The sequence below is a fragment of the Hippopotamus amphibius genome, chromosome 13 (genome assembly GCF_030028045.1).
Source record: "Hippopotamus amphibius kiboko isolate mHipAmp2 chromosome 13, mHipAmp2.hap2, whole genome shotgun sequence".
Classification (NCBI taxonomy): domain Eukaryota; kingdom Metazoa; phylum Chordata; class Mammalia; order Artiodactyla; family Hippopotamidae; genus Hippopotamus; species Hippopotamus amphibius.
The window spans coordinates 80,621,908-80,638,923 of NC_080198.1; the positions used below are offsets into that span (position 1 = coordinate 80,621,908).

Sequence of the window (17,016 nt, forward strand, 5' to 3'; positions counted from 1 at the left end):
TCAGATCATTTCCTCCCCCACCCCTCCACGGCAGTTCCTAAGTTCTTGTGGATAAATAAATATTCTTTCTTCAATACGCCACAGTTGTGTATTTCAAAGAAGGTACTTACTGTTTACAAATAACAATGGTCCACAAAATGTTTCACAACAACAAAGTGAACTACTTTCATGTTAATTTCGTTACAAGTTTTATGGCCCCACGATGTCTAATTATAATGTCTAATATGCCTAATTATAAGGCAAAGCTGGGAGCAGGGTACTAAGGCAGGTCACCGGAGCACAAATATTCTTGTAGTTTTGCTGGAAACAGGAAATGGGTGGAAAAGAAACCAGGATTCTACATCTTGTCTCAGCAGTGCCTCACCACTACTGGTTCCTAGCAGGGAAGGAGGGCAAGGGCAGATATCAAATCACCTGAGTAGGTTTTTTGAGAATCTCTGAGGATCCAGTGTGGTGGATTCCAGCAGTTGGAGAGGGGTGTTGGGGGCAGGGTGGCGGGAGGTGGTAATTATGTGGTTGGAGAGGTGAGGTTCAGAGGTGACTCTTTAAGGACAGTTCTCCCAAACCTAAGTGGGTAAACACCATGGAGACTTTGCCAGAAAATATCAGTGTTGTACCTGGGAGTCTGAGAATGTCCCCAGATTGTAATACAAAGTGTCTGCATCCTCAGGAGAATCTCTAGCTTTTCCCAACTTTAATCATAAACCACTGCTTTAACCCAAACATTACTCACCTCCAATTCTGGATATCCAAATTCTGCCTCTATGTCCATGTGGAGGGATATTAAATGCTATGGCTCTAGAGGATTTTTGTCTTTGACGTCTTAATTCTTATTTGCATCTGACATGATGATGACCAGCTATAGAGATACTTGCAGAGGTTCTTTTTGAAAAACAAATGAATAAATACCTTCTTGAAAATTTTACTTTATTAGAGAATCTAGCCCAAGCATGGAAAATTTAAAATCACTCTATTTACCAAAACTGGCTAACAATAAGCTTACCAAAAACAAAAAAACAAAAACCAACAATGATCAGTAAATACCTACACTTAACATTCTTAATTATGGGACAATTTTATGATCCACGTTGATGTACTTGTAACGCAAATCCCTCTGTTTGATAATAATAAAAAAAAATTCTCACATGTCACCCACTGTTTTCACACTCATATACACATATAAAAGTTGGGAGACCTGTTTCAGAAACATGCTTATAATGGATATGCATAATACTGTGAAATAAAATCTGAATAAAAATTTTATTCCAACAACATTTCTCTATTTTTCAATCATGTTTATTGTTTAAGTGTTTATCACAGTGGAGATTAACTTACGCTCAGTCATCCAGTGAGTGTCTACTGTCACCTTCACCCAATTCCAAAAAAGCAAAATCAACTCATTCATACACTCTAAGTCCTGTTGTCATCCCACCATTCATTGCCTGTGTCTTTTTTTCCCTTTTAACGGCAATATTATAAGATTGTGAAAAGGTATAACTAATAGGCTTATATGTGTAATACCATTTCTTCAAGTATTCAGACAGCAATATATTTGCCTGCATTGTACATCAGAAAACTACTAGTGACATTATTTCGAAGTACAGGAGAGTGGCTCCTGGTGGGAGTGTGATGAAACTGTATGTCATCGTGTATGACAAGGATTTACAGCATTCTAGAATTTTCACAACTCTTCCCATGTTAGTGAATGTCATTAGGTAAATGTTGTATTTTCCTACTCTCAGCTGTCAGACATAAGATTTCAAACTACAAATAAATAAAGCATACACTCCACATATGTAGTGCAAATGCTAAGTAAACAGAATGACATGGAATAAACTCATAGTTGCCAGCGAGTGAATGGTTCAGTTGGGGGGCGGGGTTCCCTTTTTATGATGTCTGTGACTTGCACCCCTATCCTCAAATGAATACTGTCACTGTCCCATGTCAGCTTCAACAGATCAAAGAGCCACAACAGATTGAGGTGGGGGTGAAGGGAAGTGGGAACTCATTTTCACAAACAAGTGGTACAATTTCTCTGTCACTTCTGTTTATCGTGTAAAGTTTGACCTGGAAACCAGATGTCAAATCTCTCAGACAAAGCAGGTATCAATATGCAGAAAAGCAAATGTCCCAATGAAAAGAATTAAATGTTGGCACCTATGTAACAGATTGTGTGGCCCAGACAACAAGACAGGATGAAGAAGGTGGTTTTTTAAAGTTAAAACTTTGGAAATATCACACCTGAACGTTCAAAAATTACATTATAGAAAAGCCATCAAACGGTTACAAAAGCATTCAAATAATGGCCCTGTTTAAAGATGCCACATAAGTGGTAATCTTCAGTACTCTGAACAAAAGTCAGAGCTTTGTTGCTTTGTCTTAATTATATATTTAACATAATGTTATCCATTAAAACGAAATAGAAAAAAACTATAAAATTCTCCCAGAGGCAAATTATTGGTAGGGGGAAAACAAAAGTAAAATGTGACAACTAATTTATACATTTACGTAACTGTATGTTTTTTCCCCCATAAGTATCCACAGTCTGTACGAAAAGTAAAACAAAAACAAAACAAAAAAACTAAAACAAATAAACAAAGAAGCCCCAAAAGTACAAAACCTGGCGCCATTTATCTTTTCATTTTCTTCCTCTGCGTTCAGTTTTAAGGGAAAAATGTTCTTTCATGGTAGTGTTCTGAGTTCCCATGTATTAAATTCTAGAAGAGAAACGTTTGGATCCTAACCATCTATTTCATTCTTGAATTTTTGTTGTACTGTCAACAAATGTAACAAGCAACTGGCTGAAATTCTCTTAATTAGGAAACACACACACACATAAACAAATACACACACACACAAACAAATCTTTTTAAGAGAAAAGAAACCATTCTTATCTGGGACACATATATATCAAGATTTAAAAGTAAAGTCTGACACAGTCACTTAACTGATTTAAATAATTAAGGCTTCTAAAAGGTTCAGTGCCAAAACTCATCAGTACTGGAATAAAATACATTTTTGCATTTTAGGTTTGTCCTTTTTACAGCCATCTTAATTCCACAGAATTTCATTAGTAAGATCAGATAAGGGAGTGTTAGACTTGTTTACTGATGTTTTACTTTTAGTAGTTGTTAGACTAAATTATAGCAATAAAAATTCAATGGCTGAACAGATGTGTTACTATCAGGTGGGCTGTTGGCTCATTTCACTTTCTTTTCATGTTTAATGTGGCCATTCCTTTTATATTTGCCATTGAGGATTCCATTATGGTAATGTCCATTAACTGTGCTATGCTTATTTCTAGACCACAAACTTTTGATTTCTCTGTAGATGAATTTTGTCACCCAGGACAAGAGGAAGTAAAACAAGGCAGCACCAAGCAAAAGCACAAAGGCAACATCCAGTAAAAAATACTGACAGAAAGAGATTTGATGGACAGCGGCACGTAGGTGATGGGCTCCATTGTGACGGAGGATGTAATCGATCCAATAGACGGTCCGATTGACAGGGTGACCAGGTTGATCCTTGTGGATTTCAGAAAGCTTCTGAGCCCTCTGACGGTAGCTGTGGAGTGGAGGCAAGACACAGGATGATCATGTAGCTACAAGATTCAGGATCACAACTCCCTAAATTTAAAAATGGGGAAAATAATAAAAATAGGTCTCCTTTCTTAAGTACCTAGTATGTGCCAGGCACTGCGTTAAGTGCTTTCAACATGCTACCTTCTACGAACACAGTAAAATAAATTTTATACAGATAAGGAAAATGAAAATCAGAGAGACCAAGTGACCTGACCATGATTACATATTTGAGATTCAGATTCAGGTTTTTCTGACTCCGAATCCCATGCTCCTTCTACAGTAGACCATGCCTCTTACGTACACGTGATCCTTCTCTCCATATGCTTTTAAATACTATCAATCAATGAGTCTCAACTAGGAAGAGAAGTAAATTTATTAGATTCTAAAACAGAGGGATGGAGGGAAAAAATGCACAATTTTATCTCAACATGTTTTTCTTTTAGCAGTGACATTTAATTTTGTTCTGATGTAAAACAGCACTAGGTGACAGAGTGAGATTATTATATTTACCAAATAGAGGACAAGGAATTGAGAAACACTATGAAGCCATATGTGACATCACATGCAGTAGAGATACATATATGTATATGTATATATATAGGTATAAAGAAAACACTCACATGATAAAAATCAGCTACAGAGGATCATCACAAAAAGTGATCAAATATAATACAAACATTTTCATTTAAGATATTTAACTGCACATTTATACGCCAACCTTTGACACAAAGCCCCTTTGAGCATGGATCTCTGATTAGAGTCTGCTTTTGTTCAAACGTAAGAAATAATTTCCACCCGGAAGGATTATAAAACACATCATGGAGGATGTGGCCTGCGAGCTGTGCCTTATACAGGAACAAAAGTTTGGATGTGTGAAACTTTGACAGGCCTAGAGAAGAGTGTGAACTAAATAATAAAGGTGGGAGAGCAAAGAGCATGCCCAGAACAAGCTTATTTGGAAAGAGTGTGTAGTACAGGGGTGTATGGTTGGAAGTTGGATTGGAACATGAGTCTCCTTCACAGTGCTCAGAATGACAAGACATGCAGCCCTGTTCCTAGAACCAAAGACCATTAGATCAGAGAGACTGACTTTAAATCAGAGCTTTGGGGAGAGGGTTTAAAAATAAGGTAGAGGGCTTCCTAGGTGGCTCAGTGGTTAAGAATCCGCCTGCCCATGCAGGGGAAACGGATTTGATCCCTGCTCCAGGAAGATCTCACATGCCGTGGAGCAACTAAGCCCGTGCGCCACAACTATTGAGCCCATGTGCTGCAACTACTGAAGCCCACGCACCTAGAGTCCGTGCTCTGCAACAAGAGAAGCCACCGCAATGAGGAGCCCGCGCACCACAACGAAAAGTTGCCCCTGCTCACTGCAACTGGAAAAAGCCCAAGCACAGCAAAAACAAGACCCAACACAGCCAATAAAATAATAAATTAATTAATTAATTAATTAATTTAAAAAAGGAAGAGACTGATGAGGAGCATTCGAAAGACCGCACTAATGGCCATGATTTTCTGACTGCCAGAGCCTATGGCCTTTCTCCTCAGCCATACTGTCTACCATGTACTGAAAAGTCTGTGAAAAAGCTATAGAACACTGTAAAATGTTGTTACCTACTGTTATTTTAAACTGTTTTCTTGTATTTCGAAGAATTATATGAGTAAATTTTTTCAAAGAAAAAACACATTTTCCCTGTATTCCTAGCCTTACAACCAAATTACTGTTATATAAATCCAGTTGCTTTAAAAGTGTAAAACCTCACCCAAATATTAAGAGGCCACCCTTGTCTTTCTTTGTAATCTATCATTATTTCTAATAGATGGCAAAAGGTAAACTGGAAACTTCTGATTACTCTGTGAGAAAATTCTTACAGGATAAAAGGGCATCTTTAAAATACAGAAATGAAACATGGTATCTTAGAAAATAAAATTCTACCTTCTATTTTAACATAGAAGGAGGATAAAAATAATCTTGGTTCTCAGGTACCTTAATGTCATGAGAATATGGCCCATTCTCTAGAGATAATTAAACAGATTACATGTGACCTGGATTCTTCTTCAGGAAATCTGGCTTCTGGCACTGTGGAATAACTCTTTTCCTCCTATGAAACTCCAGTAGGCTCACTGGTCCGGAACCCATCCTTATCTGCCTCAGTATGGAGTAAGGACTCATCAATCAGACCCTTACTCTGACCCAAGAACAGACTCATAAAGCTGGCTGCTCACTAACCAACCCAATTTTCCAAGATTCTTCCTTTCAGAGGTAGCACATCCATGGATCAACTGGGAAGGGATATTGGTTTGAAGCGGAGGTAGTTTCCATGCTAGAAGTGGTCTCAAATTTAATGTTGAGGCGTTGTCCTTTCAGCATAGTCTGCTTTACAACTAAAAATTTCTTCCAGTGAGAATACAAAGCTGGTGGGGGGTTGGGGGAGGAAAACTGTGATTAAAATGGTCACTTAGGCCACTTCTTAACTATTATTTTGAATGTCTTGAAAAAAATTCCTTTCAAAAAAAAAACTGCCTGGTAAGGGGCTCATGTGACTTGCGCATTTTATTTTACAAAAGGGTAAGCGTCTCCTATTAAAAGTTAGTAACCACAGGCTGGATATGTGGTAAGTTCATAAGGATTAACAACCCATCTTCTCTACAACTTGCTTTAATAAAATCTCCAGATTCAAAAGAATTCCTTCCAAAGAACAAAAACAATAGCTTTCATTAAATAAACGCAAACAACTAGTAAGGGGAGAAGATGTGGCTTAAGTTATGAGTAAAAAAAATAAGTAATACTTCTTTAGCAATATTGGTTACTTGGTATAAACTAGAATATCCTGGACACAGTATTAGTGAATCAAATCAGCCTTTTCAATAATTATTGCATGTTAGATGTGGAACATAATCATCTACTTGAAACAAATAAAGATAAATGACTTCAGTTTATATATAATTACTTTCAGCAAAGAACATACTACCCAAATCATTGTCATTTTTATAATGAATAAGACATCTTCTTACCCTGATATACCAAAGGCTTTAGTTAAATATTTAAACTTTTCAAGGGTTATATGCAATTAACTACTTATTTACCGCATATGCATACTTGTGGAAGGATATAAATTTACTCACTGAACAAAATAAAACCCATTTTCAATCAAGCACACATGTATACTTGAAGATGGCATAGCTGAGGTTCAATCTCAGTGTAACCTGGTCTCTGATTTGGCCCCCTTTATACCTCATAGAACAAGGCCAGAGTGATTTTGTGTGGGTAATCCAGAATTTTGCTTTTTCTCTATAAATGACCCAATCTCAGCAGCTCTGCCACTCTCTCTCTACAGACTCTACTTGAGAGCTGCATATTATAAATCTTTCTTTAAAAGCCTACATGATACATATTATTTTCCATAAGAACATCACATTTTGAAAAACACTAGACTTTTAAAAGGAAGGCTACAGAACACAGACGAAGGGATCCCATACTCAGGCACCCTGTATCAGCGAACATATTGATCCAAGTGCCAAGAGTTGTGATGAAGACAATGGATCCTCTAAGGGGTCAGCACGTGAAGGCCGCCTCTGAGCCTATATAACGCAGCAGAATGAACCTCAGTGCACTTGAATCCAGCCTTTTACATAAAAGCTACATCGTTTTATATGAAAGAATTTTTCTTATTGTTGGTTGTTTCTTAGAGCATCGCAGTGTTTCTCAATCAAGTGTTACCCTGTTATAACGCTATCTACCCTGGTATAAACAGAAAAAGCTCACCCTCTTCAGACATTAATGCTATCTGAAATACAAGATCAATTAAATGCCACATAAAAATGGGAAAACCGCTGTTTTGTTTTAAAACTACACAGGCCAACTCTCTACCCTTTGAGGCTCAGCTGTGAACTGGGTTAACTCAAGACACATCAAGAATTTAAGAAACAAGATGAAATAAAGATTCTGACTAATCATTCACCTGAGTATATAAATCTCGGCATTTCATTTACACCCTGCACTAGGGAAACCCAGAACCAGGCAGCATCAAGAGCACCAGCTTTGGAATCAGACAGTCCTGGTTCAAATTCCTACTCCAATAGCTTTGTAACTACGGGCAAATAACTTAAGTTCTCTGAGTTTCAAGTGCCTCACCTCTATATTATGAATACGGAAAATGGTGATATACAGTTTTATGAGCATGAAAATGAGATAAAGGACACGAAAGAAGGACCCAATAGTTCCCATGGAAGTTTCTTCCTCAGTTTGGCAAATCTTGGTAGAATATTATTCAAGGTCATACATGGCTGGCCAAATGATTGCTATTTTTATTTTTCAAATGACAGAAACAGGCACAAGGCATTATACACAGGAATCTAAAGGATATTTCTATAATTGGTTTATTGACAACCTACTGGCAATAATCAGCTATTGACAATATGCTGTGGTATATATATTTCATCTGCTTTAATATTAACTGAAACCTTACCTGGGATTATTGATAACTTTCACTAGTGCTTCATACAGCTCTCCTTCAGTAACTGTCTTCCATTCTAACAGTATCCCCATGCCTTTCGCCTGTACCCGGGTCATAGTGTCATAATGGTCTCCAAAGAGTGGGATTCCCACTACAGGTACACCATGATACATAGTTTCAAAAATACTATTCAAACCACCATGGCTCAGGAAGGCTTTAATATTTGAATGACCTAAAGAAGGATTAAAAAAGAAAACAACTTACAATATTGCATATTATTCTAGGAAGGGATTTTCCAGAAATTTCTTAAAAGTTGACATTATAATAAACATGCATTTCAGAGATAGGATTTTTAAAGGCATAATTTCACAGATTCCTGCTCTGCACCAGTTACAATGTTTGCTATATACATAATGATCTGATTTGTATATATAAATTAAAAGCCATTCTCAAGTAGCTAACATTTATAGCTTTAAGAATTATATTACAATATCTTATCCCAAAACGCAAACATCAACTGATATTTAACATATCAATAGCATTCTTTTTTTTTTTAAGTTTAAGAACTTTCATTGAGATATAATTGACATACAATAAACTGCATATATTTAAAGTGTACAATTTGGTATTTTTTTCTTATCAGTAATGTATATATGACAAACCCCATCTCCCAATTCATCTCAACTGCATTCAAATGGCCAATAATTAATAGGATGTCAATGAAAGCAAGAAATGACAAAAAATACCAGGGTGCAACCACATTCTACTAAACACAGACACCCACTTTCTGGCTACTTGAGCATTCATCTATATTAAAGTCAAACACACTCTGTAAAAAAAATATGAAAAAAAAATGTAAAACTGTGGCGCTGGATTCCAGATGTCCATGAGGAGTTTCTGTGCTTATCCAAGGAGGAACACTGTATGGTGCTCAGTATTTACAACATTCAAGTCATGCCAGCATCTGTGCTGCACAATCTCAGGGTTCAATTTTACATTTTAGGCATAAAAACAAGTAGGGATAGAGAGTTACAAAAAATAGTTGTAAGAGATGGGACATCATGTAACATCTAGCTGTCATGGAGATAAAAGAGATAATTTATCAAAATCAATGAGGTATTTAAAAATCCAGATCTCCTCGTGAGCAGAAAGATTTGCATAAAAAGTGTAAGACAAAGAAACACTGCACTCAGGATGGGTGCTCTGTGGCCAGAAAGAAATTATAGCTTGCAAAAAACACAAACATTTAAAATAAACATATATCAAGTGAAAAAAACAAACTCTGTGTGAACCTGGGTCTCAGTGGGGCTCCAAGACTCTCCCGTGCCAACATCTAGTGGGCTGGTCACTCAGCGTCTCTCGCCCTGACCCACAAGCAACTTCTCCACGTTGCCCAACTAAGAGATCTGTCCTCACAGTGGATTTCAAACTTTCTTTCCAGCAGCAGAACCCATTTTCTTTGAACAAAACCTTATCACCACCAATCCCAGCAGGGAAAAGTGAAGCAGAGCTGTTGTGTGGAGAGCAGAGTGGAGGGTGGTGAGAGGGGAGGGGAGAGACACTGATTTGGTTCCTGCCTGTCATCCTGGAGGAATCTTCTGAACACAATTAGAAACCAACAGAGGGCCCACACAGGTCATGGCTAGAGTTAAAAAGAACATCAGTCTCAGAAAGGGCAGAGAGCCGAGATTCTGAGGAATCCAGAGGAGATGTGAACTTGAGGAGGACCTCTGGGTGTAGCTACACCGTGCTGTACAGCCTCACAGAAAAAAAGCCATGAGACCAATTTAGATGTTCCCAGATAGCAGTGTCCCCTGCTGCACTGAGATAGCTGATGCTCAAGATATCTTATTTAAATTTACTGTTTCCTTCCTAGCTTCTATGGAATCTGAAGTTATAACAGTAAAGACATTAAAAAAAATACAAATATCAAAAAAGGTATATTTTTCTCTTCAGTTTTGACATTTATACACTAATTCTTATAACAAACTGGATAAAAGGGAATTATATATACATATAAAATTTCTTGCTGTTTTTCAGTTACAAAATTCAATTTGGAGGTTTTTAGGGCATCAATTTAGCTTCTAAAAGATACTTTTTTTTTTTTTTTCCTTATTTTTATTTTTTTTTTCTTATTTTTATTTATTTATTTATTTTTATTTATTTATTTTTTTTCGGGGGTACACCAGGTTCAATCATCTGTTTTTATACACATATCCCCGTATAAAAGATACTTTTTAAAAGTTCACTTTTAAGAATATAACTAAGCTACTTTCCTACATAATCTGTTAGACTAGTATTATTGAACAAATAAATAATGGTCAATATTGTCAAAATCAGTAACATTTTAATAATTCCCTTAGTAAGTAATATCTTAAAGAATAATACTGCCTTATGTTTTTCTAGAAATTTAATGAATAAAACAATTTACATTTTATAATCTGTGCTTATCAAACAGAATTAAATTATTTAGATTGAAATATCTTCAAAGACAAGCATATGATTGATATTTTAATTTTGAGTTGACAATCAGAACCCCAAGAAATAACTAAATCAAAAGACATAAAGTGTTAAAAAATGCCTGATGATTTAGGGGAAATCGAGGCAAATAATCCAAATAAAGTTAAAATAAATTGACTGTTGTTTTTTTTTCCTGCTTCCCTGTGGTTTCAAAAAAATTATTAACTTCACATTTCTCTGGGTTCTCAGGTACATCTGTAATAAAATTATAATACAAATCTAAATTTGCATTGTTTTAATTTTACTACTTTTAGCTGATCAGCCTAACTAGGTATAAATTTACTTACCACTAGCTTATATAGTGTTAATATAGTTTTCAGAAAATTAAAATTTGTGACTCATCTAAAAATTTTAATCTATAGGCCCAAATGATTATACTTTAAAATTATTTTCCAATAAATAAAGATTTGTCTTGCTGGTCTGAAATCTAGGACTTAACACACTAGATAGCATAATGACTCTATCATAAACTACACACATATTATACAAGCCACTCAAGTGTAAAACTCACATTTACACAACTAAAATCTAAAAGCCAAGTAAGCACCCACGTGTCACTGACTTACCAAGCAGGTCATTTTGTGGTAACCATTCTATGAGCTTGGTGTTGTTTCCCAGATTCTTTGGTTTGGGTCCAGAAAACCTGAAATGTACCCAGACAATGAATCTTCCAAAAAATCAAACTTTACTCCTGGTATGAACTCCCTGGATAAATTTTTAGATTTAAAATAAATGTTGCATGATCTTTTGTTGATAGTCTTAAAAGGGAAGTCATGCTTTAGTAACAACAAAAATTTCAGTTTCTTTTTCACATTTTCATTCATTGAGGGATAAATAAGAAACACTCATTATATTGAGACCTATTTTCCTTCAGCTCTTCTCACCTATGACAGAGATGGGAGACACAACAACCAAATGAACCTATGCTAGAAAGTCACTCTCTACCAGCACCCAGAAGGTGAAACAGGAAGGACCAGCAAGGGCCACTGGGCAGTCAACAGCTCCAGTCTCGGACACCCAGAACCTGAGGGAAGGCTCGAGGACCGGAAGAAAGCAGGAAGTACTCTTCTCCAGCTGGACCCCAGAGATAGTTCTGTGGGGCAAAGGACGTTAATTAGGCTATTTCCTGCCCTGACCTCTGAAAGATAAACTGTGAAGTGCTTATGAAATCGAGAGAATGGCAAGAGTCTGAAATGAGCAGATACAAACTGTCCTACATAAAGCAGAAGGGGTACTTTCTGGGTTAAGCCTAACAGAGGAAACCCAACAGGACTGGAATCCAAAGGGAGAAGTCTCAACCCACTGAAATAAAACGTCTCCAACATCATACCTCAGCCAAAAGTGGGAGCTAATTGTCCCACCGCTGTTACAGAGGAGAAACTCATATTACTCAGAGCCTAGTTGTAATGGCTTGATACTGTGGAGCCGACCTTGCTCACCGCTGTATCCCTAGAACCCAAGGGTGGGGGCAGGTACTAAATAAATACATAAATACACGCTAAATAAGTGTTCAGGTCCAAGTTTAGACATCAGGTTAGAAATTCCAGACAGACACATGTTGGCAGTGCCTCCCAAAGGTGGGGTCTGTTTTGACCAGCATTAACTGGCAAGTTACTGTATTTTTAAAAATTTTTATCTATCTATCTATCTATCAATCTATCTATCTATCTATCATCTATCTATCTAGCTAGCTGTGTTGGATCTTTGTTGCTGCACGCGGGCTTTCTCTAGTTGTGGCGCGCAGGGGCTGCTCTTTGTTGTGGTGCACAGGCTTCTCATTGCAGTGGCTTCTCTTGTTGTGGAGCACGGGCTCTAGGCACCTGGGCTTCAGTAGTTGTGGCGCATGGGCTTAGCTGCTCTGCGGCATGTAGGATCTTCCCGGACCAGGGATTTAACCCATGTCCCCTTTATTGGCAGGCGGATTCTTAACCACTGTGCCACCAGGGAAGTCTCAAGTTAATGTATTTTTAAGGCCTGGTCTCTTGGATAAAGGAAAGCAAAAGCATTTGTAGACAAAGTGGGAACCCAAAAGGTCCCATGAAATATTTTACCTATTTAATCATTCATCCATTATTTTTTACCTCATTCCAACAGTGATTTGAAGGATATATAGAAATTCATGCAACTACACATTTTTCAATGATAATAAATAATAAAAGGGTAAATGATGGTAACATAAAAGTGCACCCATCACAAGAATACATCCATTGTGCATCATATCTTCTTTTTACACTATTTGCTAGATGTCTTTACCCAACACAGAGTATTACCTAAGTTAATCGCTAGATTTCAATACACTAAGAAACAAAATGAAAAGTCAAGGGCATCCTGCTAATATTGCCAGCAATCAATGGGCTGTGCTTATTCAGACCTGCGGGCTAAGCAAGAGGATATGGCAAATCAACAGCGAAGAAACAATCTATATTATTACCTTACCTCCAAATCACTTTTTGGGGCAATCTTCCCAGAGCTCCGGCCAGTTTGTTAGCAATGTCTTCTGACAGATACTTGACACCAGCTCCAAAAGACACCAGGACAAAGCCATGTTCATTAGCACCATTTACCCACCTTTGGAGATCCTGTAAATCAAAATGCAGCAGTTAATTTTATGAAGGAGCAATATAGTTCATAATTGGTATCATCACAGCCCAGTTTCTAAAAAGCCTTCAGATAATTTCCTTAAACAATTAGAAAGTGAAGAGGATATAATATTTTCCTTTAAATGACTGTTTTCTAAAAAATATTTCACCTGATGATGCTAGCTAAAATAAGCAGGGCAGATAGTTAATTTGGTAAGATCAATAAACAATAAAAAATCAGTAATTAATGGCCTAAGATCTCAGATGGAAATTAAAAAAAAAAATTGAAACTCGTGTTTAAAACATGGTCAGGGATAAATCTGCATAAGGATATAAGTAAAAAAATCAGACATATGACATAGACATTAACTACCACCACCCACCCCCACACAGGGAGATTTTTATTTTCGGAGTGTGCTGATTTTATCTTGGTCTAAGGTTGATAATTTTCATTTCTGAAGAGCATACTGTATTAATGACTGAGAAAGAGAAGCACTTAGCTAATAGTTCCAAAGATCCATAGGCCTAGTAAGTTTTACTATTTCTCTAATTACTTCTTCAGCTCACACGGAACAGAAATCACGCACACTGTACAGTGAGGCATCCAGGGGTTCTAGAAATCACTGAGCAGAAGCTTCCCTCGTTGTGTGGGAAAATGCTAAATTCTCAATCATGTCCGTCTACAGCTACCAGGTCAAAGGCCACAGCATATCGGATGTTAAACAGGGACAACTGGCCAATTTCAGGGATACTCATTTCCTAAGAAGACACGTTAACACATTTCTACCAGTATCGCCGATTTCACTGACGAAAGCAGTTCGTGTTAAGGGATATCACTCTTGCTATAGTTTATTCTGTAGGCATCAGCTTGTTTTTATGGTAAGTTATCCCTCTGAATGAGTCTTTGTCAAAGACATTGAGCTTCAGTTTTCCACATGAAAATTAATAAAGCCACAGCACTTTGAAGAACACATAATTCTGTTCTAAGGAAAACAAACATGCTGTCCGCTGGCAACACCTATGCCACGATACAGTCATGGAAGCAGGGGACAGACCCACTTTGTATTCACAATGTGCAGAGCGAGCTGTCACAGTTACATCTTGCAGACCCGGTAGGTCTCTCGTTCAGGATGAAGAAGTTACCAAGGTGACTGTGTGACCTGTGCTCTCTGCATTTCACACCACTTTCTGGCATAACCTGATTTGCAGCTGGGAGGTAAGAAGTACAATAAGAAGTAACACAGTGGTATCACCACATAGGTCAAGACTAAGTATTTATGTGGACTGTTAGGCCTCTTTATGTCTTTATTTTCTTTGCTTTCTTTCCCTTTTACTTTTCTCAGTTAGTGAGATCTGTGTTAACTGGCTCTATCACGCTTATTCTTAGCAGGGAAGAGGAGATCACATTTTATGCCTCAAATGAATTAGTGAATAGTGTCATTATATGACCAAGAGTGATGATGGAAAGGAGAGACATCCTTCTGGTTATTGAGTAAAAGAGGTTGTAATTATTTGGAGGGGAAGATAACCTAATCAGAACACCTCATTTTCCAGGAAACTCTATGTATTTATGAATATATAAAAGAAATAGAGAATATATCAATTGTGGGTTAAAGCTTTTAACTTATATTCTACCACATTTACCAAGAATACCACGTGCTGAAAATTTAACAACGAAATTCAAAGTCAGATTCAAAGAAACAAAACAAACTGATTCAGAATTTTCATTTTATATCCAGTCTTACGCCAGATGTACTTAAACAAATATAAACGCTGCACAGTAGAATGATCTGAATACATGTGGTGTTTTCTCCCTATGGTTTGTCTTCAAATAACTTATCACCTACTATCCAATTCTCTAACGACAAAAATTTCAGGGTCAATGCCATTTACAAAGCGTTTACATTCAGAAATACTAAGCCTTATGGGAAAAACATGATTTAAATTTTGTTTCTCAAGGACTTAAAAAGTCTTTGAGTTTCAACTAACTCTTTGTATAAATGCAGAAGCATAAATACTTCTTCAGTTGTTGGTTTTGGGTGATATACAATGAAATCCATAAACCTATTTTTCCAGCTTTTTTTCCTACCATAGTCATTAGGCATAACAAGAATATATTCAGGTGTATAATCGTAATTGGTATGTAAGGAAATAGAGAAAATTTTACTCACTATGGTTCCTTCCAGGGAAAGCACTCAGCATTTTTAGAAGGTAATACTGCACTTGGCTTAGAGGGGAGAGTGAGGCCCCAAGGTGATATCCCAAGTGCTCTGTCCTGAGCTGGAGGCGGAAGAGGGGAGTGAGGGAGAGGTCAGAGTAGAAAGAGTAGGGGCCACCCCACCGCTGGGGGACGTAACCCCTCCCCATGATCTCCAATCTGCAGCCTCAACTCAGAAAATGTGTGGTGTGACTGACGTTTTATGGGAACACAGAAGGGGTTGGATTTTGGGGTCTGACTGATACCGTGACCTGCAGGTAGCATGAGTAGACGCAGGAGCCAGAGCCTGAAGGGTTCTAGAGTTTGCTCAATTCATGGTGAAGACATTGGAACCAGCCCTTCACAAAAAGAGTGCTTAGGTCTCCAAAGGGCTGGGAGGCCAGGCAGCATCTCAACTCTATATACACATACCATATTTTCTGGAATTTAAGACCCCATCAGTTATAAAATACAAACTAATTTAATAACAACTCTTCACAAAACCCCACCCTTCATAATAAATGTGATGTTAAAAATAATCCCAATTCCAGAAACTTATTACATCAGGGGAAATCTAAATTGGACTCCAAGTTGGATCTGTTTCTTTGACTTTTGCTTTGTTGTTACTTTTATTATTATAATTATACATAATGGACTGCCTCGGGGAACCCAACCCACCTGTGAAGGGCTGCAGAGAAGAAGAAATTAACATTAACGTATCCTTTCCTTGAGGCTAGTCATCCCAGGAGATGTTCTGCAAGACTGATAACGCTACTTACGTTACTTCCAGTCCCTCCTTCTCTGATCCTATAAAAGTAACTGGTATCCAGACTCCAACAAGATGGTTTTTTGGAGACACTCATCTGCCATCTTCTCAGTCTGCCGGCTTTCCGAATAAAGTCGTAGGTATTCCTTGCCTCAACACCTCGTCTCCAATTCATTGGCCTGCCCTGCGGCAAGCGGAGCGAGCTTGGACTCAGTAACATTACCACTATTAAAAGTATAGGTACTTTAGAATCCCCCTGCCCTGGGGCAAATACCAATTTAAAAAACTGGACTGAAAAAAGAGCCCTCACAATATCAACAAAAACAATACATATTTGAGAGTAGAGTAAACCTAACAAAATATACAAGATACACATAAAGAAAACAAGAAAATGTTACCAAAGGACAAAAAAGAAAATCTATTCAAATGGAGGGAGGTAACATGGGCCGGGAAGGAAACATCCATGTTATGAAGATGCTAATTGTTCATACAATTAAGTTCAATGCATCCTCAGCCCACATTCCTCAAGGATTGTTACGGAACTTGAAAAGCTGAGCCTAAAATTCATCTTGTAAAGAAAATGTACAAGAAAGGCCAAGAAGTTTTTGAAAAAGAACAGAGAGAGTTTACCCCTCAAGACATTAAAACGTACTCTAGAATCTAGAACCATCACAATGCAAGTCTCCAGTACTAGGAGAACAGAGTGTGATGAGGTGGCAACCACAGGCTGCCTTGCAGACAGGAAGTCAGCGTTTTCATCAGTGGAGAAAGGGGGCCTCCAGCTACTGATTCAGAAGGAACAGTGTGTAAGTGGAGTCCCGCCACTAACACAAATTGCAGAAGGATTAAAAAGTTAAATTGAATTAAAATATATGAAGTACTTGAAGAAAACCCCCAAAGATAATTTTATTGTATT

At 37.5% G+C, this 17,016-nt stretch overlaps 1 protein-coding gene across 3 annotated transcripts in view; it reads right to left on the minus strand.

Moving 5' to 3' along the window:
• Positions 1-910: 910 nt before the first annotated feature.
• The window catches only part of UGT8 (UDP glycosyltransferase 8), a 78,225-nt gene continuing 62,119 nt past the window's right edge, over positions 911-17,016 (minus strand). For all 3 annotated transcript variants that reach the window (XM_057704419.1, XM_057704421.1, XM_057704420.1), the window contains exons 3-6: positions 12,995-13,137; positions 11,125-11,201; positions 8,051-8,270; positions 911-3,564 (exon numbers count right to left, since the gene is read on the minus strand). In XM_057704419.1, coding sequence (XP_057560402.1) covers positions 3,201-3,564; positions 8,051-8,270; positions 11,125-11,201; positions 12,995-13,137 — 804 coding nt within the window. In that variant the 3' untranslated portion in view covers positions 911-3,200. The remainder of the gene's footprint in view (positions 3,565-8,050; positions 8,271-11,124; positions 11,202-12,994; positions 13,138-17,016) is intronic.